This window comes from Carassius carassius, chromosome 9 (assembly GCF_963082965.1).
Source record: "Carassius carassius chromosome 9, fCarCar2.1, whole genome shotgun sequence".
Taxonomy (NCBI): Eukaryota; Metazoa; Chordata; class Actinopteri; order Cypriniformes; family Cyprinidae; genus Carassius; species Carassius carassius.
Window position 1 is genome coordinate 13,473,593 of NC_081763.1, and position 25,741 is coordinate 13,499,333.

The 25,741-nt window shown below is 37.6% G+C and overlaps 1 protein-coding gene and 1 long non-coding RNA gene across 2 annotated transcripts; one reads left to right on the forward strand and one right to left on the reverse strand.

Moving 5' to 3' along the window:
• The first annotated feature begins 8,708 nt into the window (after window positions 1-8,708).
• Window positions 8,709-22,512, forward strand: LOC132148979 (band 3 anion exchange protein-like). Its single transcript, XM_059557825.1, has 21 exons — window positions 8,709-8,789; window positions 10,332-10,397; window positions 10,525-10,580; window positions 13,788-13,885; window positions 13,974-14,020; window positions 14,091-14,256; window positions 14,764-14,899; window positions 15,027-15,096; window positions 15,408-15,450; window positions 15,540-15,724; window positions 15,818-16,019; window positions 16,691-16,894; window positions 18,366-18,514; window positions 18,616-18,810; window positions 18,915-19,160; window positions 19,330-19,419; window positions 20,308-20,474; window positions 20,739-20,980; window positions 21,128-21,297; window positions 21,946-22,119; window positions 22,359-22,512. The coding sequence occupies exons 2-21, from the start codon at window positions 10,335-10,337 to the stop codon at window positions 22,401-22,403; spliced, it is 2,748 nt and encodes a 915-aa protein (XP_059413808.1). The 5' UTR covers window positions 8,709-8,789; window positions 10,332-10,334; the 3' UTR covers window positions 22,404-22,512.
• LOC132148981 (uncharacterized) lies at window positions 20,339-25,612 on the reverse strand. The gene is made up of 4 exons (XR_009434988.1): window positions 25,389-25,612; window positions 21,122-21,246; window positions 20,732-21,000; window positions 20,339-20,470 (listed from the first exon to the last, which is right to left on the reverse strand). It is a non-coding gene; the product is annotated as an uncharacterized LOC132148981 (long non-coding RNA).
• Between the last annotated feature and the right edge of the window lie 129 nt (window positions 25,613-25,741).

Here is a 25,741-nt window from a genome sequence, read left to right on the forward strand (position 1 = left end):
GATTTCTAGTTGTGTCCTCTTTTGGAAGACCAAACAAAGTAGTTTCGCTTTCACAACAAAACACACAGCAACACTGGTTGACTCTTAATTTTGATAAACAATATCTCTTTGGATTTGAGACTTTAGTCTTTGCAACTTTACAGATCTTCTTCATGCACCAAGAGCTTGCAACACTCCAAAGAGAAAGGAAAAGTTGAAATCGCATCATATGACCCCTTTAAAATGCATTTGCATCAATGAGGATTAACCAATGCTCTGAAACACAGACATAGTGTTGTTATCGTAGAAACCAGTTTACGCAGTCGTGTTTTCAAATTCTGAAAAAAACGGTTATATGCAGAAATGACTGAGCATATTTTAAACAGAAATAACCAGTCTTCTTTAACCCACCAGAAGCGGATGATGATACGGGCCTCGTCGAGGTGTCAGACTTTGTGGACCGTAGAGGTTGAGTACACAGTGTCCTTCTGACTCTCCACGTATAGACACTATAGTCATATAGCATACTAGCAAACATAAATTCCTCATGAACTAAATAAATGAAACATTTGTGGCGTTCACAGTAACAGTGAGTGTCACCTGTGTTGTGGGCAGTATGTTAACATATTCTCTCTTTCCTTTTTTCTGTAGAAGTCTTGAGGTACAGATCAATGAACATCTTGTCTTCTCAAAATTACAAACAGGAGTTTTCCCTTTTGAAGAGGATGTACACATCAGGGAATTTTACTTTTTTGTGTGTTTTATTTGTTTGTGATGTGTGGCCAAGTACTTTGTAAAGCATATTGTTTCCTATATAGTTTTAGACTTGATGTGCCCTTTTGGGTTACATAGCATACAGTAGCCTATAGGATCAAGAGTAGCCCTATACTTTTTAAAAGCCAATGCTTTAGAATTTTGCTTGGTATGTACAAACATTTATAGATGTGGGATTATGCTTTGTGACATTGACATCTGAAACGCAAAATTTTTTACAAAGTTCATCGGTCTGAAAAGCGATGTGTGCTCTGATTGGCCAGCTTATCCAGTTCTTTGTGATTGGCCGAATGCCTCAAGAGTCTGACAGAAATGTTATGCCCCTTGTCATACTGTTATGCGTGTCCCAGTCAGAACAATGGTGCAAAAAGACAAAAACAATAAAACCCATACCAAACAAGGCATTTGTTGCTTCCAGTGGGGACATAATTATGGTTTATAATGACTTATACTGTGTTTTTATGCGTTGCGTTGCATCGCACCAAGTAAACATAAAACCACGACTGCATTTTAGATCGGAGAAACGACAAACAAGCATTTCTCTTCACCAGCGGTTCTTAATTCCAGTCCTCGCACCCCCCAGCTCTGCATATTTCTGCATGTCTTTGTTAACACACCTAAATCAGATAATCATCTCGTTAGAAGTGAGCTCCTTGCATGAACTGTCTTGCCATTGACATGGTCCCTACACAGTGTTTATTGCTCCCTACTCCCTGAGCAGAGGAAATCTGATCATTAATTCATGAATTTGCACTGCGCAATGTCTTCACCATAGACTGTATAAAAACATGGACATATTGTCCGTGACGTCACCCATAGTCTCCTGAACTGTGTTTTTGAAGCCTAAAGTGTGTAGAGCAGGCCGTCGCCATCTTGGCAGCGTGTCACCGCGCGACTCTGCCGGACAATCAAAAATGGGCAAAAAGGCGGGAGCTAGTTGCTGAAGCCACACCCACCTAGCACGACGACAGTGTCAGCAGCGGCAATCCACCTGTCACTCAAGTGGCTACGCCCTTAATTATGCAGAACTTTAAGTCTTAATATAATTTAAACGGATGAGTTATAAAAAAAAATTCACCCCCCTCACAGTTGTCATGAAGGGCAAAATTAGCTATTTAGACCAAAATTATTTTTTGAACCAGGCTCTAAACATGTTTTTTCCTGAAAAGTTGGGCATTTTAACATGTGGAGTCTATGGAACTGACTCCCTTTTGCAGCCAGCCTCAAGCGGCCAGTCGATGAATTACAGTTTTAGTCACTTCCTTATTGGCCTCACGAGAGAGAGCGGGAGGTTGGCGCTCGGTCTTCACACACGGACAAATGTGGCATCATATACCTCTGTAAATAAATACAATTTAAATTCACGTCTCACACACTTGAGTGAACTTTGAATGGAACATAGACGGTCCCTTCGAACTGGAATCATGGTTGAATATCCTGTGATGTCCACTTCGCAGGGCACTTATGTTCTAATAGAACAAATGACTGAAGCGATAAGAGAAACATAGAAAATGCGCAGAGCAGGGGAGCGCGAGGACTGGAATTGAGAACCATTGATCAAAACTCACGTTTGAATCGTTTGAATCATCAGTGGCAAATCCTTTAAATATGTAAACGTACTTACAGATTGTGGGTCAGAACAGCCAGCAGTCTTCTCTCCCAGGATCAGGAAACAGTCCTCCATAAAATGTGCTGCACACTAGAGGTCTTGACAGTGCACCCGTCGACCCGGGTTCCGGGTTCCGGGTTCCGGATCCCGTACGTGTCAGGTCTATATTTTAAATCATCAGCCGGGTCCGGGTCGGGTCCGAATCTATTACCTCGGGTCCCGGGTATGTTTAACATTGTGTGTAATACCCGTGCGATCAGAGTCATCGGACTCGGAGAACACCCAGCCGTGATCAGACACTGCTTGTGTTTTTTGTAACTTGCAACTTGTAAAATTAGGAAAAGAAAAGTGTGAGCCAAAAACAGGCGATCTCTCTCGCTCTCTCTCTCTCTCTGCCGTTAGAAGCAGAGCGCGCAGACTCAAGAGTTAATACAAGTGCACGCACGGTAATAATGCTTGCAGACTTGACACACTTATATTTAATATATTTTAAATCAGCAACACAATCTGATGTGAACTAACATGAATGTTTTTTATGACGCTCAAATTGCGTTAAAGCATTTTAGGTTGATCCAGCTAGCTCGCATGTGCAGTCTCCAGCGTGTTTCATGTTTCTATGGCAACCAGTGAGGGACACTTTGACCGCCAAACCGCGCTTTACATTTTCTCCCATTTTTATAATAATATAAATGAACCGTTTAATCTTAAAGTTTTATTGGTCAGATTCAGATTTGAAGCAGAGCAGAGAGCACAGAGATGATAGCAAATAAATAACCTCAGTGGCGTTATTATAGTTCAAAAGGGCAAACAGTCTAAGTTATTATGCGCGTTAACTTAGAATGTACATGTGCACAGTTGTATTTGTAATCCATCACCGTGACATCAAGTGGACTTTTGAAGCTGAAATAATGAGTGGACTAAGCTTAGACTAACGAGAATAACGAGTGGAATAACATGGATAACTTTCTTGTCGGAGGGTTGTAATGCATCACAGGCAGTCAGGTACAATAAAGAGAGACTACGGCTCCTTAAATTAGGTAAGACAAAAATTTGTATTTTTTGCAACAGGTTTATTGACTTGTAATAGTAATTTAAGGTGGAATATGTGACAATCACTCCACCGGCCTCACTCGTGTTCCCACATCCCTCGGCCCCGCCCCACTCGTCACAGTGGAATATGTGACAATCGGGTCCAGTCGGGTCTGTGTCTTCCCGGTTGGTCGGGTCCAGCTTTCAAATAATAGACGGGTCCGGGCCGGGTCCAGGTAGGCATTTCTCAGATCTACAAGGGTCCGGGTCCAGCTTTTGAAATAATAGACATTACGGGTCTCTTTCACGTTCGGGCACAAATTTTTGGACCCGTGAAGACCTCTACTGCACACGTCTAAATATTTGGGTTGAACTGTTCTGGAACAGTGTTGTAAATACAGCTTAATCACTGATTTGTAGTTGTGTCCTCTTTTGGAAGACCAAACAAAGTATTTTCGCTTTCACAACGAAATAGGGTCTCCATGACATGTCACCAGTGGCAACAGCAAGAATCAAAGTTACGCCTTCTTTCTTTTCGTGAACATATGGGCGGCATTATGCAAACCTTCCCACATCATGACGTAGAGTTGTGTGGGCCTGTTTAAATGAGGCATATTAGGGGGGTATGGTTGACTCTTAACTTTAAAGGTATAGTTCACTTTCAAATAAAATTTTGGTATGTTTTAGCTTACCTCAAGGGCATCCAAGATATAGGTGTCTTTGTTTCTGCAGTATTTTCCATTTTGATATTTTTAGGTCAAACCGTTCTTGTCTGTGACTCATATAATGCAGGTCTATGGTCACCACCTCAAAGAGCAGGCACAGAGGAGTCCAAATTAAACAATTCCCCATCGTAAGTACACATGTTAGAAAACGAAGAGTATTTATATAGTTTTTACCTCTTGTACACAACCACGTCCAACTGATCTGAGGGCGCACGTGCTTCCTGTTGTGTGACATGTGTGCGCCCTCTGGCTTAGTCTGCGCAAGCGCGGAAAGCGCCGGAAGTGATCTCTCTCGCATGTACATTACTCATTGTTTACACAGATTTCGGAAGTGTTACCTTTTACTGTGAAGATCTAAAATGTATAAAAAAACATAGACACAAATATTGTTATAGGGCAATTGGAAAAATTACTCAATTATTTAAAAACAAAGTTTCTCTTACTTTGAGTACTGAAACTGATGATTGAACTGGCTCAAAGATAATTGCATTATCATTTTAGATTTATAACATGATTAATGTGGTCCATGTTATGTAAAAATCTATCAATAAATAAACTTAATATTTTCTGAAAATATTTGCACATTGTTTTTGATAGGAGTTAAGTGTTATCACATATGCTACCTAATTTTTAACTCTCATAAAGCCTCTCTGCTTCAGGCTTTATAATAATTTCATCAGATGTTTTCGCGCAGCAGTGAATTATTTTATTGAAATCCTCTGGGCTGTAAATATTTTAGCCAGCAGTAGAGGTCGGTCTTTGCAACTGTGTTCTTTCAGTGTATTTGATATTATCTCACTTTTCACCTCATGCATTAACAGAATGGAGACAAAATTGTTTAAATGAAGCCACCTAAAACAAAGAAGATTTCCTAACTACTTGCAAGTAACGGAATGATAATTATTATCAGCAGGGATTATTTCACAGGATTCAGGTGTAATAGTATACTATTAATATTATTGTATACTAAACAAAATGATTAAGTATGGTGATTGAGTTCAAGTCAGCAAGGCTCAGAATCAATATAACATCTCTGTTTTTTTAAGAAAAAACACAGCTAGGGCATTGACACCAACATTTCATTATAAGTGTTAAAGTACATGTGATGTTACTTACATGCTTATTAAGGCTAAGATAATATGAGGAAAATTCAGTTAAGAGTTTCCAACACTGCACTGTAATTTTCAAAATGAAAATTGTGTGAACGCCCTTAAAGTAGCAGGTGATAGTTTGTGTGTATGGTTATCACAGAACAGTGAAGCTGGTGTGTGCAGCAGAGATACACACAAGAGCAAACATACAGTGCACAAAAAAAAAAAAACCTTCTGACAAAGAAAATTCATTCCAAGATTCTAATTATTGATTGTTATCATTCTAATAATATTAAATATATTATGCATTAATTACCTAATCAAAATTCAAATCTTGAATCTGTAAATGTAAAACAGTATGATTTTGGCAAGATTCTACAACGTGGAAAATATGGTGGTTAAATTGTCCCTCCTTACATTTGTGTCACAAAACTTTGTTGAAAATTTTTTCTCTCAGGGCGAGATGAACCCCCGCCCCCTTTAATTTTCTCTTTTGACTATAGATGGCACAAAATCTCTAAATATCTGAATAATTTTGATAAATGTATGCTATTTTTAATTTTGTCATTTCATCTAAAAATAACAACATCAATGTGATTTAGTCAGTTAACTCAAAGGCTTGAGGTAACTGGTCTAATTGTATATATCTCTGGAAAATGTTGATGACAGTGTATTATTTTGAATTTCAGTGTTTTTCATTTAAAGACCAAACCTAAATTGAAAATTGGTTATTGCTAATATTTCCATGAATTAGATGTACATTTCAGGCTTCCTTCATTAAAACCTATATCATCTTTGCTTTCATTAAAACCTATAGATTTATTGAGTGAAATCATTGACTGATGCATCCTGCACTTGCTGAATACATATCTAAATATGTTACAGTTTGAAAGCAAATCCACGTTGTTCTTAAATTGGCTAATATTGTAGTCCCAACAAAATAATTGAATCAAATCAAGTTGCATTTAATTGTCAGTGTAAATATTCACATTTCTACTAAACAGCTTTATACAACTATTTCTAAAATGGCTATTGTAACTTGAATGTACAAGACTTTCTGTGTCATTTGCTTCCAGTTATTTTACTTGCACAAAAACAGTCTGTTATGTTGCTTGATATTGCAAACTTTCTATCATTTTATTTTATTGTAGTAATCATAAACACACTTTTTTGGTATTCTAGTTAGTGGCTAATGAATCACATTCACAGAAAAACTGCCCATTTCCGCTTTTCAAAATAGGGTGTATACAATAACAGAGAAGCAGAGAACATACATTTTTGCTATGGTATTAAAGACTGGCTCAGTGATCATGCAGCAGGGCGCTTGGGTTCAGTTATTGCTCACGGGTCATGTGATGCTCCTCTGGAGATGCAGTTATTCCATCCTTTAATAGGTCTCATAACTGCAGGACTGAGCATTAATTACTCTTTTACTCCTGAAAGGTCTCTAGCCACGTGAATGCTGACATCATTTATGTGTTGTCGGTGAACTGTAATCATTGCCTGATGTCCCCAGTGAAAATGTGCTCTAATGCACCTGGTATAAAGGTGTGTATTCCTCCCTATGGACTTTTAATATGTATATATTATTTTAAATGAACACTAGGTAAATGATAAGTTGACTGTATATTATTAGCATTCATTGTATGTTGGAGTAAGTGTTATTTATATACCTCTTTCCTTTTATTTGCCATTGTCTTTTTTTAGTTTTCAGCTCTCAGCCAAGACAGCAGCATAATAATTGCAGGGACAGACCTGTCCGGTCCTGCTCATGAAGGCCAGCTTTCTGCAGAGTTTTGCTGCAACCTGCCTGAAAGTTTCTAGTAATCATGAAGACCTTTATTAGATGGTTCAGATGTGTTTAATTGGGGTTGGAGGAAGGTGGCTCTCCAGGAGCAGGATTGGTTGTCTTAGAGCAACCTGCTTTGCTTGAGGGCACATTGGGAATGAAACAAGAGGATGTCAGAAGTGCTCTGAATCTGTGTCACTTGGGATTGAACCTTCAAACTCTAAATGGCAGCCCAAGACCCTTGACCACACAACCCCCCTCTCCATGTTTCAGGTAATGTAGCAAATTCGGTCACATGTTGTTTCGTATTTAAATATTGAAAATGATTATTAGTTGTTTGTATGAATTGCATGTTTGTGTCTGAAAGCTTGTGTAAATTTGAGTGCAATGGTAGTCGTGGGGTCATGCTTGTCTTGATAATGTGTTTGTACATTTTGGTACTTTCACTAATAAATCACACATGGTATAACTGAGAACTGCATTTAATTGAAATGCAATATTTTTTTTTTTACTTTTTGCCAAAAAAAAAAAGACCACTGTGATTTTTCCACCAACACTGAAATACTAAGCTTGATAAGGCAAATAAGTCTAAAGACATTCTGTAAGCAAAACATAATCTGTTTGAACCATGTGATCAAAAACACTGTTACAAAACCATTATTTTTCATTAGTCATCAATCATTAGGCATTATTAATAGTCTTGAACAGAAAGTGGGGGATAAAGACAAAATATGCATTTTCAGAAAATGCATTATGCATCTGATAAAAAAACAAAAAACAAAAAAAACATTTCAATTAAACCAAAATCTATATATATGTATGTATGTATGTATGTATGTATGTCTAGAGTAGTAATGAATAGTAAGGAAAATAAAGGGAACACAAATGGCATTTCTAGAGAATAACCTGAACCAAAAAGCTTCAGATTGCACCCTTCCTGGATTATTGTTTTGTTTTTATTTATTTCCAGGACCTCTCATTGGCTCAAGAGGCTTCAGTGTTTCTGTGACTCAGCTGAAAAAAAGGTGGCATATCAAACTGATGTGAGGGCCAAGGAGGGGGAAACCCCTTAAAGCCCCCCCCCCCCCACCCGCTACCCCACCCCAGCCATCTTTAGAGGGGTGTCCACCATTACCCTACATGAAGGGAATCCCAAACCTCTGTGCAGCTTGATGTCAGAAGGCAATTCATTTGTTTTGCTGATTAATTTGCCTTGCTTATGATGAGCTCCACATTAAAACTCCACATAAACCCCTCTCTCTCTCTCTCTCTCTGGCATAAACAATGGGTTATTTATATTTTATATTAATGTTTTTTGCAGATGCCATTTTACCTAAGGAACTGGCCTTGATGCACAATTCACATGAACCAATGCAGTTTGAATCTGTTTATTAAGGATCCAGAATTAACTAGCACAGGTAACTATACATTGCTTGTAAAACTCTCTCTCCCTCTCTTACTATGTTCTGTCTTGTACCAGGTCGAGGGTGATTGTTTTTGGGAGTGGTATTAGGGTTGGGGTATTCCTGTTGTAAGGTGGTCCAATCGATAAGGCTTTTTCTCTTATTTTAAGGGGTCTTATCACTTCCTCCCACCCCTGGGTGCTATACGCATGCTTTTGCTTTTCGGGTTGCCATGCACTACATGACATTACATCTTTCTCTCTTTTTTCCATCACCCCTTCATCTCCACCCATGTTTTCTGAATCAGTCCGAGGTCAGTCTTGATTTGGGCACTCAAAGTGTAGACGTGGAAACCCAGCACAGAGACCCGCCAGGACCACCTGGGCTCAGGTAAGTGTGAGCTGTGCTCTGTTAAACAGCCAAATGAAGTGTTTATTCGAAGGTATGAGTGGGTGTAAAAAAACAAAAGTAGGTTAAAATGAGAGAGTGGTCACTTGCGGAGAGGGGGACACCTGCTAAATGTACACTGCAAAAAAAAAAGATTTTTCTAAGTCTGTTTTACAGGAAACTTCTATTTCAGTTTTTCTGCTTCATGGTGTTGCTTGCTGTTTCTTTGTCATTGTTTGTGAAACATACTAGCAATTTCTGAGTGAAAATTGTTTCTATACCAATTTTTTGTTTTAGTGTTTTTCAGTGTACAGATCTCACTGTTACTTGCAGCAGTAATTTTTCAGTCATTTTGCAAGTGTTTTTCTGCACGAAATCTGAACTTTATATCATATATTGTCTCTATTTAGGGTTTTTTTCAGTATATCTCATTTATTTCGCTTTTTCTAAATATTCAAAAGACCGAGACTGAACATTAGCTTTCATACTGGAGACTGTGGCTCCTATAAAAGGGAGTCAGCAATTTTGTTTTATAACTACATTAAAAAAAATTACTCGAGACAGCATATTTAAATTTGCCATTAATTTTAGAGTTGCTGAAACTGCTTAGATAAAAGAAAAGTTCATTTGTACATATTAACAGTTAATCTGAAGATTAATTATGTCTTCTTACTTGTCTTTTAAATTGGTGCAGTCTGGTGTATTTAGTTTGTTGAAGTTGAAAACTGGGACAATAATTCTGTCTATAAATGAACTTTCTTCAGTGTATCTGATGTATATAGGCTTTGTAATTAACATACAGATGGTCATATAATCATATTAACTAATTTGTGGCAATATTCTAATAAACAATTTTAGTTCTTCTCCATCCACTAGATTTATCACTGCTCACAGCACAAATCCCAACTATTGCGGAACTGAATGAACTTTAAAACACTTTTACATTTCATAGTAATTTTATTGTAAACGTCGATAAGATTATCATATTTTTGTTCAGTGAGGAAAACATTTGTGTTTACCATCTTTATTATTCTGTTGAAGTTCACCGAACCCCTCTGATGTGCTCTATCTGCCTCAGTCCATGAGGGACAGAAGAGTCCTTATCACACCATAGAAGTTCACTCTTCAGATAATTGTCTGTTTGTGGCTCTTACACAACCTTGTGCTAGTTCAGAGTGAGTCTCAGTTTTAAACCACTGAAAGACACGAAAACTGAGCTGTGATCTAAATCTCAGTGCTTATAAATAGAGGCCTTGTTTTTCTTTACTTCAATGAAATAGTCAAAGACATACAGAACATTAAAAACTGTATAAATTCATATTTATATATGCTATTGCAAATACTGTAAATATTTTATGCAAATCATTTGAAGTCAAATTTATTTGGTAAAACTAATACTAGTCAAACATATAGTTTGTTGAAACTCATTTGTTATGTGGCCTATAGTAACAATAGATGAGTAGATGAATGAATGAATGAATGATAACCACTGCCTGTAGCAGGTGTGCAGTTTTTACTGTGTTATTTTGTTTCTTTGTAAATAAGGTTATGTGTGAGTTTTGGGACAGAGAGAAGACAGTTTTGATGATGGAAGCAGTATCGTTTGAAGGGGTGAGGAGAGCTTCTCATAGCACTCATGTAGTTGATGTACAATAGTTCATCCATAGATTACATTTATTTAAGTCATAATGTGTACTAAACAGTCAATCTCTCTCTCTCTCTCTCTCTCTCTCTATAGGACAGTGACATGTCTTATGAGGACAATGAGTCACCTCTGCCGTCTCCATCCACTTTGTGAGAAGTCCTATCACACACTTAACACACATTGATAGAAAAATGCAAATAAAGTTGTATCTGCTTCACTGTATCTCTCAGCCACAGCTTAAGAATCCTATCAAAAAATATATATATATGGTGTGCGGTGTTGTTTTAAAATGAGGAGGCAGTTTACATATAAAAAGAGAACAAATATAATTCTATTTTGCATTTTGTTAATATTCTTTTTTATTTTATTTAATAGTTTTAATACCAATTATACATTTCAACATGTTTATGCAGTTTTACATGTATTCCAAAATAATAATAACTAAATGCAGTTACAATTTTAACAATATTCTTGAAACAGTTTACAATAATGTTTCAATAGTTAATGTTAGTTTACTACTTTAGTTAACATGAACTAAGAATAAACAATAGCCTACTTCTACAGCATTTATTAATTTCAACATTTAGGCATTAACAAGAAAAAAAGAAAGAAAAAGAAAAAAAACATATATAACATTTGTTGCAACTGAGCTTAAACTATAGTACATAAAGTACATGTTGTGTAAATACAATGCAATTTTAATGTTTTCACTTTACAATAATTAGAATACGTTTTTACAAATGACTGAGAATAATTGTCATTAAAATAACCATGTAATGCAATGCAATATTTATTTTTATTTTAGGGTTATATGCTACTGACATGTTTGTTTGTTAGTTTTAATAAAATTGGATCTACTTTTTTATTTAATAACCCATCGGTTATTTTATTTATTGATTTATATAGTCACTTATTTTTGGGAGAAGCTATTCAGAAAGAGCTGTCATCTGAAAATCTCTAAAAATTTACTTGAATCTCAGATTATCAGTTATTATTTGATTGACTTTCATATGGAGTGTTGTGGGTATTGATGAATGTTCACAAGCCCAACTATGCCCTCCTCTGTTTACAAGAATAAATAAAAATAAAAAAATAGTGAATTACTATACACTACAGTACTTACAGGATCACTGACAGTAAAGTTGTAAAATGTTGCGCCCTTGTGGCCGACCAGGGCAGTGCGAGGAGGGCTGGACAGAGAGGTTTATGTTTCTTGTATCAGGGACAGTGTTGGGAAGGTTACTTTGGAAATGTAATAGGTTACAGATTACAAGTTACCCTATTTAAAATGTAATAGTAGTGTAACTTTTTTAATTACTTTAATAAAGTAATGTAACTAATTACTTTTGAGTACATTTTGATTACTTTTATAAATTTCTAATGAATGTTAATTTGCAACTGTTAATCATCTTCAACCATTTTACACCATGCAGGTTTAACCTTAACAGTAGTGCTCAATACTGTCAGACTTTCATCATTCTTCATCAGCTGAATTAAGATGATCACATTTGAACACATCCACCACACAATCAGACTTTAGTAGTGCCTTTTACTTAGAGATTGATCTGAAGTTCAAAGCAGATTTAAAATCAAAAGAAATAGTTTATAGATACTGTTTTTGAAACCAAATCTTTGCATAACTACAGGCATCTAACGGCATCTAACAATGGTTTGGGGAAAAATAGTTAATAAAAAAATAAAAGCATATACATCAACTCAAATACGGTTATCTAATAAGCATGTGTCCTATTTTGTGTACTAAACTCCTGAAACATTGGTGTCTTTTTGAAACACTGCTGTCTCTTTGTATATGATATGATGATAGTTTCTTAAAATAAGTAAAAAATGCTCATGAAGTGACTGTTCTAGAGATTAATTTCCATGAGGGGCGGACTGGGAAAAAAAATAGGCTGGGAAATCTCACACTCATACACCCACAACCCATTCTGTTACATGGACAACCCTATTTTGTGTATGGACCTGACATGAAAAAGATTTGAATCCTTAGGTTGGGGGACATGCAACGTAATTAAGAGTTCTCTCCTGAACTGCACCTTCACTTCCATTATCCACCCATCTCTCTCATGACTTTAATACTGAAGATTTTTATTTGACTTTTACCATGTTTTGTAAGTGCAATTTAGTTTTTTTGGCAAATTAATTACCACTTGTATTTATTTTTACTACAAATTCCATAGTTAAACCACGGTTAGTGCCATACCATAGGCATTAATTTTCCTAAAGGTTGTGTTTTTGTATGCACTAGCTCCCCCTAAACCTATGATAAAATATGATGATTTGTCTGCTAACTTACTACTGTAACATTACAAAAGATAATAATGACGTCGTTTATACAGTATTTTGAGTGATTGCGAGCAATGTGCTGCTGCTGCTTGACTAAGTAAACAAAGACAAAACTACATTAGCATATTTACAGATGAAACTGACCTGCACCTGAAACCCTGAACAGAAGTGTCGCTTCTCTGCTCCAGCTGTGCGCTTACACAGTTCACTCCGGTCTCTCTCTCTCGCATTGATTACTCGGAGTCTGATCCAAACCGTTCGGCGGAGGCGCGGAGAGCGCGCGAGCCCAATCATTGCCAGTCACGACTAACCGATTCATGATTTATTAGAGATTTAATTATCGAATGGCGGATTCGGAAATAATCGCTTTAGTATATTCGGCCTGCAATTATACAATAACAATATTAAAGTAGAAGGCCAAATCGTCTGCCAGGCCACCGGGAATAGTCCCGGTTCTCCCGATGTCCAGTCAGCGCCTGATTTCCACAGACACGCAGAATGTGCAGGATTCATATTCAGTCTTTTTGCGGCTTAATATTCACAGACATCAGTCCATATCGGGTTTTGATTCAAGTGTACTGACCTACTTTTGATTTATTCGTCCAAAATGTGGCATATTTCGTCCGCGTTATAATCCATTTTTATGACTGGATTCTACTAATGTGTTTTCCGCGTCTCGGAGATTATGGGCCATATGTCTTAGTGCAATTTGGGAAAGAAATAAACTGTATTTGGATGTGTGTAAATATTCAAATGTAATCCTCTTTGTAATCGTTACAATTTTCATAAGTAACTGTAATTTAATTACTCATTTTTTCTTAGTAACTGTAACTGATTACTGTTACATTTATTTTGTAATTAAATTACGTAACGCCGTTACATGTAACTAGTTACTCCCCAACACTGATCAGGGATGGCTTGAGTCAGTTTGTAAGAGATTGGAGTTCAGTCTGCCCTATGGTGCATAAGATATGGTGAGTGTGTGCAGCTGTGACAATCAGGTCTGTGCCCTGGTGTGTGTTGTAGTGTGTGCTCTCTGTCGCCCTGTTTAGGAAGCCTGCGGGACACAAAGGCAGCTATGACTTAGAGCAGATGAGGCAGCAGGAAGAGGAGCAGCATCAGACCTTCACCTTCTTTAGAGACTTAGAGGGTGTGCTTGCTATACACATGCATCTATACAAACATAAACCCTGCATCTTACTGATTCACTGCTTATTTTTTCCATTTCCCTTCTTCAGCTGCCCGAAATACCAACACCAATGCCATCAAGAGAGGAGATGCAGAGGTGAAACACAAACACATTAATTCTTTGACTTCTTTGTAAAAATCTTAATAAAAACTCTCATCCCCACTAGGCATACGTTGAGTTAAATGAGCTTCGTGGGGAGGTGTGGCAGGAAATGGGACACTGGCTGGGTTATGAGGAGAACTTAAGCCCTGCCACGGGACAATGGAGTCAGTCCCACATTTCCTATCTCACCTTCAAAAGCCTCATTCAACTCCGCAAGGTCATGAGCACAGGTGAGACACAGAGTGACACATTTCATTTGGCCTTTAGACACTTAGAACAGGAATTGCATAAAGTGTGCTGCCTGTATAAACACTGACATATACTTCTAACAGATGCCCATATCTCAACCAGAGCATCTTAATTCACTGACTGGAACAACTTCTTCCAAAGTGGTTAATAAAAATAACACTAGTGGACATGATATCACAATAAGAGTTTTTTTTTTTTTTTTTATCTTCTATGGCAGCAGTTCTCAAATTCATCGACTCATTGTTCACAATAATATTTGAAGGACCCCCTGCCCTGTTTATTTTAATTTACAGAAATTAGGAGTCTTCATAGACTAAAATAAGTAACTTATAACATAGCAAAACAAACATATATTTGAAAAATTGAAACTCATTGACATAAATGTATATATAGTGCACTCCAGAACCCTTGGTTGAGAAGCACTGCTCTGTGGTGACCAGTTAACATTCACATTCGTTCTACATGTTCTTTATGGTGACTGTAACCAGGTGCGGTGCTGCTAGATGTTGATGAGAGCAGCTTATCAAGCATTTGTCAGAAGATGGTGGAACAGCTTCTGCTCAAAAAAGAGATCCAGCCAACTGACCGTGACGCTCTTGTAGCCATTCTGCAACGCAAGCGCAGGTTAGGCTCCTTGATATCTGTGTTGCTTTGTGTGTTTGTGTGCATATGGAGGACAGGTCACAGGTGTTTATATTAATAGCTGAATATGACTATAAACTTTATATGACTCGCTGTTTCTGCTTCACAGTCAATTAGAGCCCACTTCGGCCCCTGGTTCAGCAGACATAGAGCTGCAAACATTCTCAATCACCAAACAGGTATCTGTCTATCTATCTATCTATCTATCTATCTATCTATCTATCTATCTATCTATCTATCTATCTATCTATCTATCCATCTATCCGTCTATCTGTCTATCTGTCTGTCTGTCTGTCTGTCTGTCTGTCTATCTATCTGTCTATCTATATATATAGATAGATATAACAAATGAATAACAACTAAAAACCTATAGCCTCCAAATAAACAAAATAAATTGTTAACCACATGACTATTTTCCAGACCTGTTTTAAATTTAAAATGCTCTGCCAGTTTTGATTACTGACTTTTGGACTGTTCTGTTCCTCCTCAGCGAGACATGATTGCTCGTGTGGAGGCCTCTGTGGTTTTATCAGGTGATAGTACATTCATTTTGTATTTTATGTGAACACATTATTGTGTTATACAGCCTACTTCATGCCCTTGTTTCTACACTACTCTCAAGGTGTGGTGGAGAACCTCCAGAAACCAGTGGTAGCATTTGCACGTCTACGGGATTCAGTGGTGATGGATGGGGTTCTGGAAGCTCCAATTCCAGTCCGTTTTGTCTTCTTCCTCGTGGGCCCCAGTCACAGTGGCATGGACTATCATGAGAGTGGCCGGGCCATGGCATCACTGATGGCTGACTGGGTAAAGAAGAGCTACGGACTCTATTTTATTAAATAGATCAAATAAAATGAATAATTTTCTGAAGTATCATCTTAATTCTGTACCTGCAAACAGGTTTTCACTCTGGAGGCTTACTTAGCTACAAATGAGAAGGATCTGACCAATGCCATGGCAGACTTCATGGACTGCAGCATTGTGATCCCTCCCACAGAAATCCAGGATGAGAGCATGCTGAAGCCAATCATTAACTTTCAGAAGAAGATGCTACGTGAGAGAGTCCGTCCATATGACACCCGACTCCTGGTTGGGGGCAAAGGTCAGGCTTTATATGCTGACATGGTGATACTGGTGTCACTGTATTCATTTATTTTACATTTTAAGCTATTAAATTCCTTCACTTCCCTGTGTGTATTTGAATATTAAATAATATAAACAGTCTGATGTTTATTAAATAATTTGGTAATGCTTTTAGGTCGTTACATTTTACAGTATTGTGCAGATTTCCTAGAGAATTAGTGTAGAATTTTTATTTTTTTTTAAAGGTTGCAGGTTCAATCTAGGCCTAGGTCTTCTCGAGATGTAAATTTGACTTAATTAGAATTATTTCATTTTAGTGTAGGATGCTGGTCTGTCATTACTGCAAAATATTTAATATAGTTACACTTATATTCAGTAACTTAGCAGACCCTTTTAATCACTTACAAATGAAGAAAATCAGCGAATGTATCATGGAAGAGGCAATAATACTTTTATTAGTAAGATTTAATCAAAATCATGCTTTCGGCTTATCATACTTCATGCTTCTTTTTTTCTGTGTACATCTTGAGGGTTTAATACCCTTTAAAATAATTTTTTATATGCAGTCTAGAATAATCAATAATGGCTACATAGAACAGTTCTCATGTGTCTCAACAGTGCATGTGTCTAGGACGTCCTAGTCTTAAACCTGGAATTTCTTCAAATTAATTGTTGAACTGTTTTTTTAAGCCCAAACTGGACCTGAGAAGCCACGGGATGATCCACTGGCCCGCACCGGCTATCCGTTTGGCGGTATGGTTAAAGACATAAAACGCCGCTACAAGCATTACCTTAGTGACTTCACCGATGCACTGGACCCTCAGGTGCTGTCCGCTGTCATCTTCATCTACTTCGCTGCCCTTTCTCCTGCCATTACATTCGGAGGACTCCTTGGTAAGTTCATTCACTGCAAGCATAGACTAATCACACCATTGAAAAATAAATAAATATGCCTCATTTAGCATTTGGCTTGCAGTATAAAATCTGGTCCACATTTATCTTATTGTGGCCAATAACTGCCCACCTGGACGAAATCATTAAAAAGATGTGAGTCCATGTAATGCAGGTGTACAAGACAATATACACAAGTTGATGCTTAAAAAAGCATTCAAACTGAACATGATGGTAAATCATATGACCCCAGTCTTTTAACCAAAATGAAAAAAAGTTTCCACGCAGAACCTTTAAGATCCATGGAACTCTTCCATTCCACAAAAGGTTCTAAAAGGGATAGTTCACCCAAAAATGAAAATTATGTCATTAATAACTCACCCTCATGTCGTTCCAAACCAGTAAGACCTCCATTTATCTTCGGAACACAGTTTAAGATACTTTAGATTTTGTCCGAGAGCTCTCAGTCCCTCCATTGAAGCTGTGTGTACGGTCTACTGTCCATGTCCAGAAAGGTAAGAAAAACATCATCAAAGTAGTCCATGTGACATCAGAGGGTCAGTTAGAATTTTTTGAAGCATCGAAAATACATTTTGGTCCAAAAATAGCAAAAACTACGACTTTATTCAGCATTGTCTTCTCTTCCGTGTCTGTTGTAAGACAGTTCAAAACAAAGCAGTTTGTCATATCTGGTTCGCGAATGAATCATTCGATGTAACCGGATCTTTTTGAACCAGTTCACCAAATCACACTGAATCGTTTTAAACGGTTCGCGTCTCCAATACGCATTAATCCACAAATGACTTAAGCTGTCAACTTGTTTAATGTGACTGACACTCCCTCTGAGTTCAAACAAACCAATATCCCAGAGTAATTCATTTACTGAAACAGTACACTGACTGAACTGATGTGAAAAGAGAACTGAAGATGAACACCAAGCCGAGCCAGATAATGACTCGTTCACGAGTCAAGAACCGGTTGCATCGATTTTCGGAACACCAGTTGTTCTTTTGGACAGTTCGATTCAGTAAACCGGTTGAAGAAAATTGGTTCACCGTTTCTTTTGCGCTCGATGTAATGACGTCATTTGCGATGATTGCCCTTGATTCAAGCCTTCGGTTTACCCTGCGCTCATAACATTAGCACAGAATCAGTTCAGAATCAACCACCAAAAGAATCAGTTCGGTTCAGACGCTCTGTGTGTCGGTTTGCTTTACTCTGAATCACACATGTGCAGTATCATCAGCTCCTCGGTTATGACAAACTGCTTTGTTTTGAACTGTCTTACAACAGACACGGAAGAGAAGACAATGCTGAATAAAGTCGTAGTTTTTGCTGTTTTTGGACCAAAATGTATTTTCAATGCTTCAAAAAATTCTAACTGACCCTCTGATGTCACATGGACTACTTTGATGATGTTTTTCTTACCTTTCTGGACATGGACAGTAACCTTCCATTGCTTTCTATGTTTCAGCGGACAAAACAGAGCACATGATGGGGGTGTCTGAGCTGATGGTCGCTACCTGTGTGCAGGGCATCATCTTTTGTCTGTTTGCAGCTCAGCCAGTGCTTGTCATTGGGTTTACCGGTCCATTGATGGTGTTTGAGGAGGCATTCTTTCAGGTGATGCTTTTATCAGTGACTATTGCGATTTAATGATGTAGATTATCACCACCTATATGACTTTTCTCATCCATCTAAGTACAATCATCTTTCCCATTCAGTTCTGCAAGTCTAATGGCTTTGAGTACATCGTGGGCCGTGTCTGGGTGGGCATGTGGTTGATCATCATTGTGGTGGTGATTATGGCAGTGGAGGGGAGCTTCCTTGTCCGTTTCATCTCACGATTCACCCAAGAGATCTTCTCCATCTTGATCTCTCTCATTTTCATCTACGAGACCTTTGCCAAGCTTATCAGGGTATATTCAGCCTTCAAAATGGACACACTCTAAATTAGATTAATTCACATCATATAAACTGTCATTAAATCTTCAGTTTTTGCTCTATGCTTTGTACTCCGCAGATTTTCAAAGCGCATCCTTTGATTTTGAACTACGAACACTTGAATGATACTTTGGAAGACCCCTTCCACCCTATCAAAAAGATCAACATCACGGTTCATCCTGATGGCAATGTTACTGAACATCATGAAATAATAGAGAGGGCCTATCCCAACACTGCCCTGCTGTCCATGTGCCTTATGTTTGGCTGTTTCTTCATTGCATTGTATCTCCGTGGGTTTAAAACTAGCACCTTCCTTCCCGGCCCTGTAAGTGTTTTCAGTTTACCTTTTTTATTTAAAACTGATACTGTTTAGCCAAAAATAGGTTTAAAAGTTCAAATAATACAGAGAACGGAAAGACGGTCTAGCAATTATGCCATCCAGCCAAGCCTTTAAATGTAAATCATGTTACTATTAAAATACTGTAAACCACCAGATCCGTCGAATGATTGGAGATTTTGGGGTCCCCATTGCCATCTTCTTCATGATTGCTGTGGATATCAGCATCAGTGATGCCTACACACAGGTTTGACAAACATTAATCATTTAACGTAGTTTGCTGTTATTGGTTTTCTCAATTGCTTTGGCACTAACTTTCTCTAAATTGTAAATGCAACTGTCACAACGGTTTTATTAGATTTTGCATGTCTGCAAAATATTTAATTCATGCTTCGAAAAGCAATGGCTCAAATTATTTTTTTGGTGTCATTGTGTGAGCTGTACTGATGTTTTTCCCATGGCAGTCAACTTGGAAATGTTTGTTATATACAAATTAGATTTTTGTTCTACTTTCTTTGCTGACACAGTAGGTAAATGTTTACTGGGAAAATCCAATACTGTAGTACACAGAGAAAGAATATGCATATTTGTATGTATACAGTAAAAAAAAAATTATATTGCATCTAAATAGAGAGTATGTATTTGCATGGCCATTTGTACAGATTTCTTATATCTGAAGTCAAGTACAGCAGTAAACAAAACAAAAAAATCTATTTTTTTTTCACAGAATGTAGCACTACAAGCTGCATGAACTAGTGTGTAAGGGTGTGATGTTCCTACGTGTTGTCCAAAAATGGTAGTGATTGTGCTCAGCAAACTATGTGCATTTAGTTGTTTGCAAATTGCTGTACTTGCTCTTTTGCACACAAGTGCCAAAACACGTAGAATTAGCTTAAACTAATAAAAAATTCAAATCTGATGTGAACAAGAAATTAATTGTTAAAAGATCTGAATTATCGTTTTGAGAGAAAGAGAGAGACAAGAGAGAGAGAGAGAAAATCTTATTAGAGAATTGACCTTAATGAAGATAAACATTTTTATGCATCTGGACCCATAGCATTAATGGATTCAAATAACCTGGGGTTTTTAACATTATAATCGATAGTTTCAATGTGTTTTTCACTTCCTGCTTTAGAAACTGGTGGTGCCAAAGGGGCTGACCGTGTCCAACACATCTGCTAGAGGCTGGCTCATCAACCCATTTGGTGAGAAGAAGCTATTCCCTGTCTGGATGATGTTCGCCTGTGCTGTTCCTGCCTTGTTGGTCTTCATCCTTATTTTCCTTGAGTCCCAGATCACTACGTGAGTGTGATATTCAGAACAGAGCACATTTACATTCCCACTGGGTGAAGACACATATGCTAGAAATCTTCATTATAAAAAGATACAATGAAAATCAGTATATAATGCTCACCAACATTAATTTAATCATAAATACAGTAAAAACAGGAATACTGTAAAATATTACTATAATTTATGATCAAATTAAGATTCATGCAAGGATTTTGGTAGTAAAATTTTGGTGGAGCTACTGCCTTAACATCAATCCTTTTCCTTACCATCCAGGCTGATCGTGAGTAAGCCTGAGAGAAAAATGGTCAAGGGCTCTGGTTTCCATCTGGACCTCCTCCTTTTGGTGTTCTTGGGAGGAGCTGCCTCTATCTTTGGTGTCCCCTGGCTCAGTGCTGCCACTGTGAGATCTGTCACACATGCCAATGCCCTGACTGTCATGACCAAAGGCCCCAGACCTCAGATTGAACGCGTGATAGAACAAAGAGTCAGTGGTATTTTGGTGGCCGTGATGGTTGGTGAGTTCCAAGCCTTTTATCTGATATAATGATACGTAAACAAAATTAGATTTTAATTGCCATAAAAAATTATAAAGTCAACATAATTATACTTAATAAAATAATATTAAACAATACACAGAATAACTAAAAATTCTTTACCCACAGGGGTCTCGATTCTAATGGAGCCCATCCTGAAGATGATTCCTATGACAGCTCTGTTTGGGATCTTTCTCTACATGGGTATCACTTCACTAAGTGGCATCCAGCTTTGGGACCGTATACTTCTGCTTATTACACCCAAAAAGCATCACCCACCTGCTCCATTTGTCACCCGTGTAAGATTCAATTACAGATACACATATACATTATATGGACAAAAGTACACTATTGTTCAGAAGTTTGGGTTCCGCCCACTTTTTATTATTATTTTTTTAAGAAACTGATACTTTCAATCAGTAATGATGTTTTACATTGATCAAAAGTGACAGTAAAGACATTTATAGTGCTACAATCTATTACTACTTCAAATAAATGCTGCTCTTCTGAACTTCCTATTCATCAAAGAGGAAAAACTGTATATTAAGCAGCACAGCTATTTTCAAAAGTGATAATAATAAGAAATGTTTCTTGATCAGCAAATCAGCATGTTAGAATGATTTCTGAAGGAACATGTGACAATGAAGACTGGAGTATTGATGCTGAAAATTCAGCTTTGCCATCACAGGAATAAAATATACTGCAAAATATATTTAATATTTTAAATTATAGTGATATTTCACAATATTCATGTTTTTATTGTATTTTTAATTAAATGAATGCATTGTTGGTGAGCATTAAGACTTCTTTTTTAAAATCTGTTATCAAGCACAAACTTTTGATCAGTAGTGCATGGTGAAACCCAATAATTAGAAGGCGGTGTCCATGTAGTCATAATTTATTTATCCATCCATCTACAGTACCAATCTCTCTCTGTTTCTCTACAGGTGCCTACTATGCGTATGCACTTGTACACTTTGATCCAAGTGATGTGTTTGGCGATTCTGTGGGCTGTAAAGTCTAGTGCATTTTCACTTGCTCTGCCCTTTGTCCTGATCCTCACGATCCCTCTGAGAATGTTCATGACCGGTCATATCTTCACTATCATGGAAATGAAATGTGTAAGTATCTCTTTTATAGGCCTGAGACCCCTATGCATTTCTGCATGACCTTTTCACGCACCATGTCTTAATAGAAAACAAAGCTAGTTAAAAAGTGCTATATGAGCCCTTCAAGTTGTATTGTTTTATACTGATATTTTTTCTTTAATTATTTTCTTTTCCAGTCAAAAACACTCATTCACACCTATGCATTTTTATTTGTCTATGTTGTGACTGTTTATGTTGTCATCTTTTTGCAGCTGGATGCAGATGATGCAAACGTGAAATTTGATGAGGATGACTAAAATAACCCCCCAAAAACCCTTGATGTCTTTCTTGATTCCAAGCCACTATGAATTCATCGTACTGTGTGCATTACATGAGAATCTTTTGCTTATATTTTTAAACTGTTGTGCAATCGATATGTCTTTATATCATTAAAGTTTAAGAATTAATGCACACCTAAAATTCATAAACCGTTCATATGCATTCCATAGTTTTTTGTCACAATCTTTTCCTACTTTTGTTTACTTTTTCATTGAACATTGTGCTTTATTATTTTTTGTGTGTGTGTGTGTTAGTGTGCCTGATAAGTTATTTTCTTCCTTTCTTCATTTGGGATTTATACATCCTGTTTATTTATTTTATGTATTCAGGCTTCCGTGCAAGAAATCTCATGTCCATGTGAAGCATGTCAGCTACACACCAGCTTGAATGTAAATCCTGTCCTGTTTTAACAGGTGATGCCTATGCAAAATGTGCCTTTATATTTCTTATTAGAATTGCAATGTTTCAGGGACACCATACCTGTAAATATTATAGGCTGACAACTACAGAATATTACCATAGGTTACTATTGCAAAGATTTGATACTTCAGATGAGTATTTAGTTTTATGGATGCTTGGTCTGTTATGGTGTGTGACTTTGTATGATTAAAATTCTTTAAAACATCTAAAGTTATTATTAGTAAACGAGTCTTATATTCCTGTCTTAAATTAGTCATCTGCACAAGCAAACACATCCACTTTTCCAGCAGACTTGACTTCACAGGAGGCCTGGGTGGGCCTGACCCACCCAATCATGAACTTGGCCCACCCTGGCAATCACCCTCCACCCACCTTCTGGGATGTCCAGCCCATTCTGTGAGTCCTATGAGCTTCCTTACATGTTAAAGCTGGACTTGCTTTTCTGAAAATTAGCAGCTTTTTACCAGTGACTCCCAACCAGGGGTACTTTAAGAGGACCTTTTTATTAATGTTATTATTATTTTTTTTAGAAAATATAGGAAAACACACATTTTCAACTTAAAATGTAGTGTTATCACTTGTTTTAAATAATCCCATTATATATATATATATATATATATGTTTACATTTTTGTCAGTGAATAGTTTATATACTCTACCATTTGGAGTTAAAGTTGGCTATATTTGTAATGCTTTTGAAAGAAGTCTATGAACTATGATTACCAAGACTGCATCTACTTGATCAATAAACAGTAAAAACTGAAAATTGTGAAATAATATTACAATTTAAAATTACTTTTTAATTTAATTTATATTTTTAAATATAATTTATTTCTGTGAAGACATTTTCAGCCATTTACCACATGAGAAATCAGTAATCATTCTAATATGCTGATCTGATGCTCAGTAAATATTGTTGAAAACAGTTGTGCTGCTTAATATTTTTCTGAAAACCATGATTATTTGATGGACAGAAAGCTCAAAATAACATATTTGGGGGGAAAAAATCATTAAAATAAACATTTAACTAGGTTTTGGTCAGTTTAATGTATCTTCTGAATTTCTTTAAAAAAATTTAAATAAAAAAATAAACTTTTGAATGGTATTGCAAATAATGGAAATTTGAGAGTCACATGACCGGTGTACGGCATTTTATAATTGACTACAATTACCAAACATCCCATCAGGACTTCATGTATAAATACATTTCCTTAAAATCAAAACTTGTGATAACACAAGATAAGATGTTTTACTGAAGGGAGATTCTGCAACACTATATCATATTTACAGGTGAATCATTTAAGTAGGTTATTGATAGTGCTAAATGATTGCAAATATATATAGTGAGTTCATTTTTGGTTTGGTGTCAGTGCAGGTGTACAGATAGGGCTGCAGTGAGAAAAGACAAAAGCTTGGAAAGCACTGGCCTCTGTATTGTTACCGGAAGCAGGAGGGCTCGGTGCGGGACTGACTAGTAATCCAATAAAAAGCGCACGTCAGCGCTCTGATGTTGAACGAATCAGCGCGCTCGTTGGAAAATCGTGTTTTCTCCAAATCAGAACGTCTTGATTGGACATCGCAGGTGACGCCCTCAAACAGACAAGGTGGGGTTTAATTATTTAAGTGACAAAAATATGTAGCTGTCAAGACTCAAAATACCGAAAAGATGTTTAAAGTACACAACAGTCCACTCTTTACATCATGCATGCACTTTGGGAGTCCATTTGGACTAAATTCAAGAAATCTGCATTGCTTTTTTTTTTCTTAAAAAACAAAATCAAAACGTAAATCACTCTGGGACATATTCAATCAAATTAACTTATTTTATTAAAACTTTACATGATCATCTCGAAATGCGTTCAAAACGAGCCCGAAAGGCTACAAGCGGGTGGAAGTGTGATGGCGCCTCGGCAGCTCAAGTTTATAATCCAAATGGAAGCGAAGCCGGGCGATCCATCCGTGATGAGAGCGGAGAGCAGCGGAGAGATTGAAAACGCGGATGTCTCTCTGGAAAGAGAAATGAGCGGATCGAGAGAGCTGTGCGCTGACTGGAAGGAGAGCGAGAGAGATGGAGGCGGGGGGGAAGTCTCTCAGCTCTGCGGGGACTGGAGCGCCCGTGCCCTGGACCGGCGGCGCAGTGCTGGCTAACATTCAACCCTCCCCTTGTTCCACCAGCAGTTCCACACACAAACAGCGACAGGTAAGGTCTAACCAGCGCCTCATCCTACCAACCGTCGGGTAAACAAACCTTCAAAAAAAAAAAAAAAAAAAAAAAACCCTTCTTAAGATTCTACGAAAAAAATTCTAAACATTCTAAGTTTTGATCGTTCGCGGATTTTGTAAACACCCCTCGTTTAAATTTGCGTTGACTTGGTGCAAGGCACGGTACATTCCGAGGTCGCCTTAACAGAATTTCCCGTCCAGTGACTCGGGGGGGAAAACATACCCCGTTTATCTGCCACTACTTTCGTTTAATTCTCGAATTTATCTCCAGAAGCCGCTAAACTCGTTTGTTTTTCGTTTTTTAAACGCGATAAAGGGCACCTTTGTCGTGTCTGGAGCCCTCGCGGTCGTCTTCATTTCCGAGTCAGGACTCCATGAGGCTTGTGGAGGGAAGAACAGCCGCCTCTTGGTTCGCCATCAGGGAGCTCGGTGATCTCGCCGTGTGGGTTCGTTTTTATGTGTGCCAGCCGTGAGAGCAAAGTCCGCGATCTCATTTGACAGGTTTCGACTATCTGTGTTTAAGGATCAAGTCGGGTGAGTTCTGAAGCGTTTGCGCTGTTTTTCCTCTCGGTGGAGGTGAATTATGCTCACAGCAGCGCGTGGAGGCGAGTATGGCGGCTCTAGAACAGTCGACACGCCACTGAAGCGTCCTCTCTCGGCTGTCGCGCTTTTCC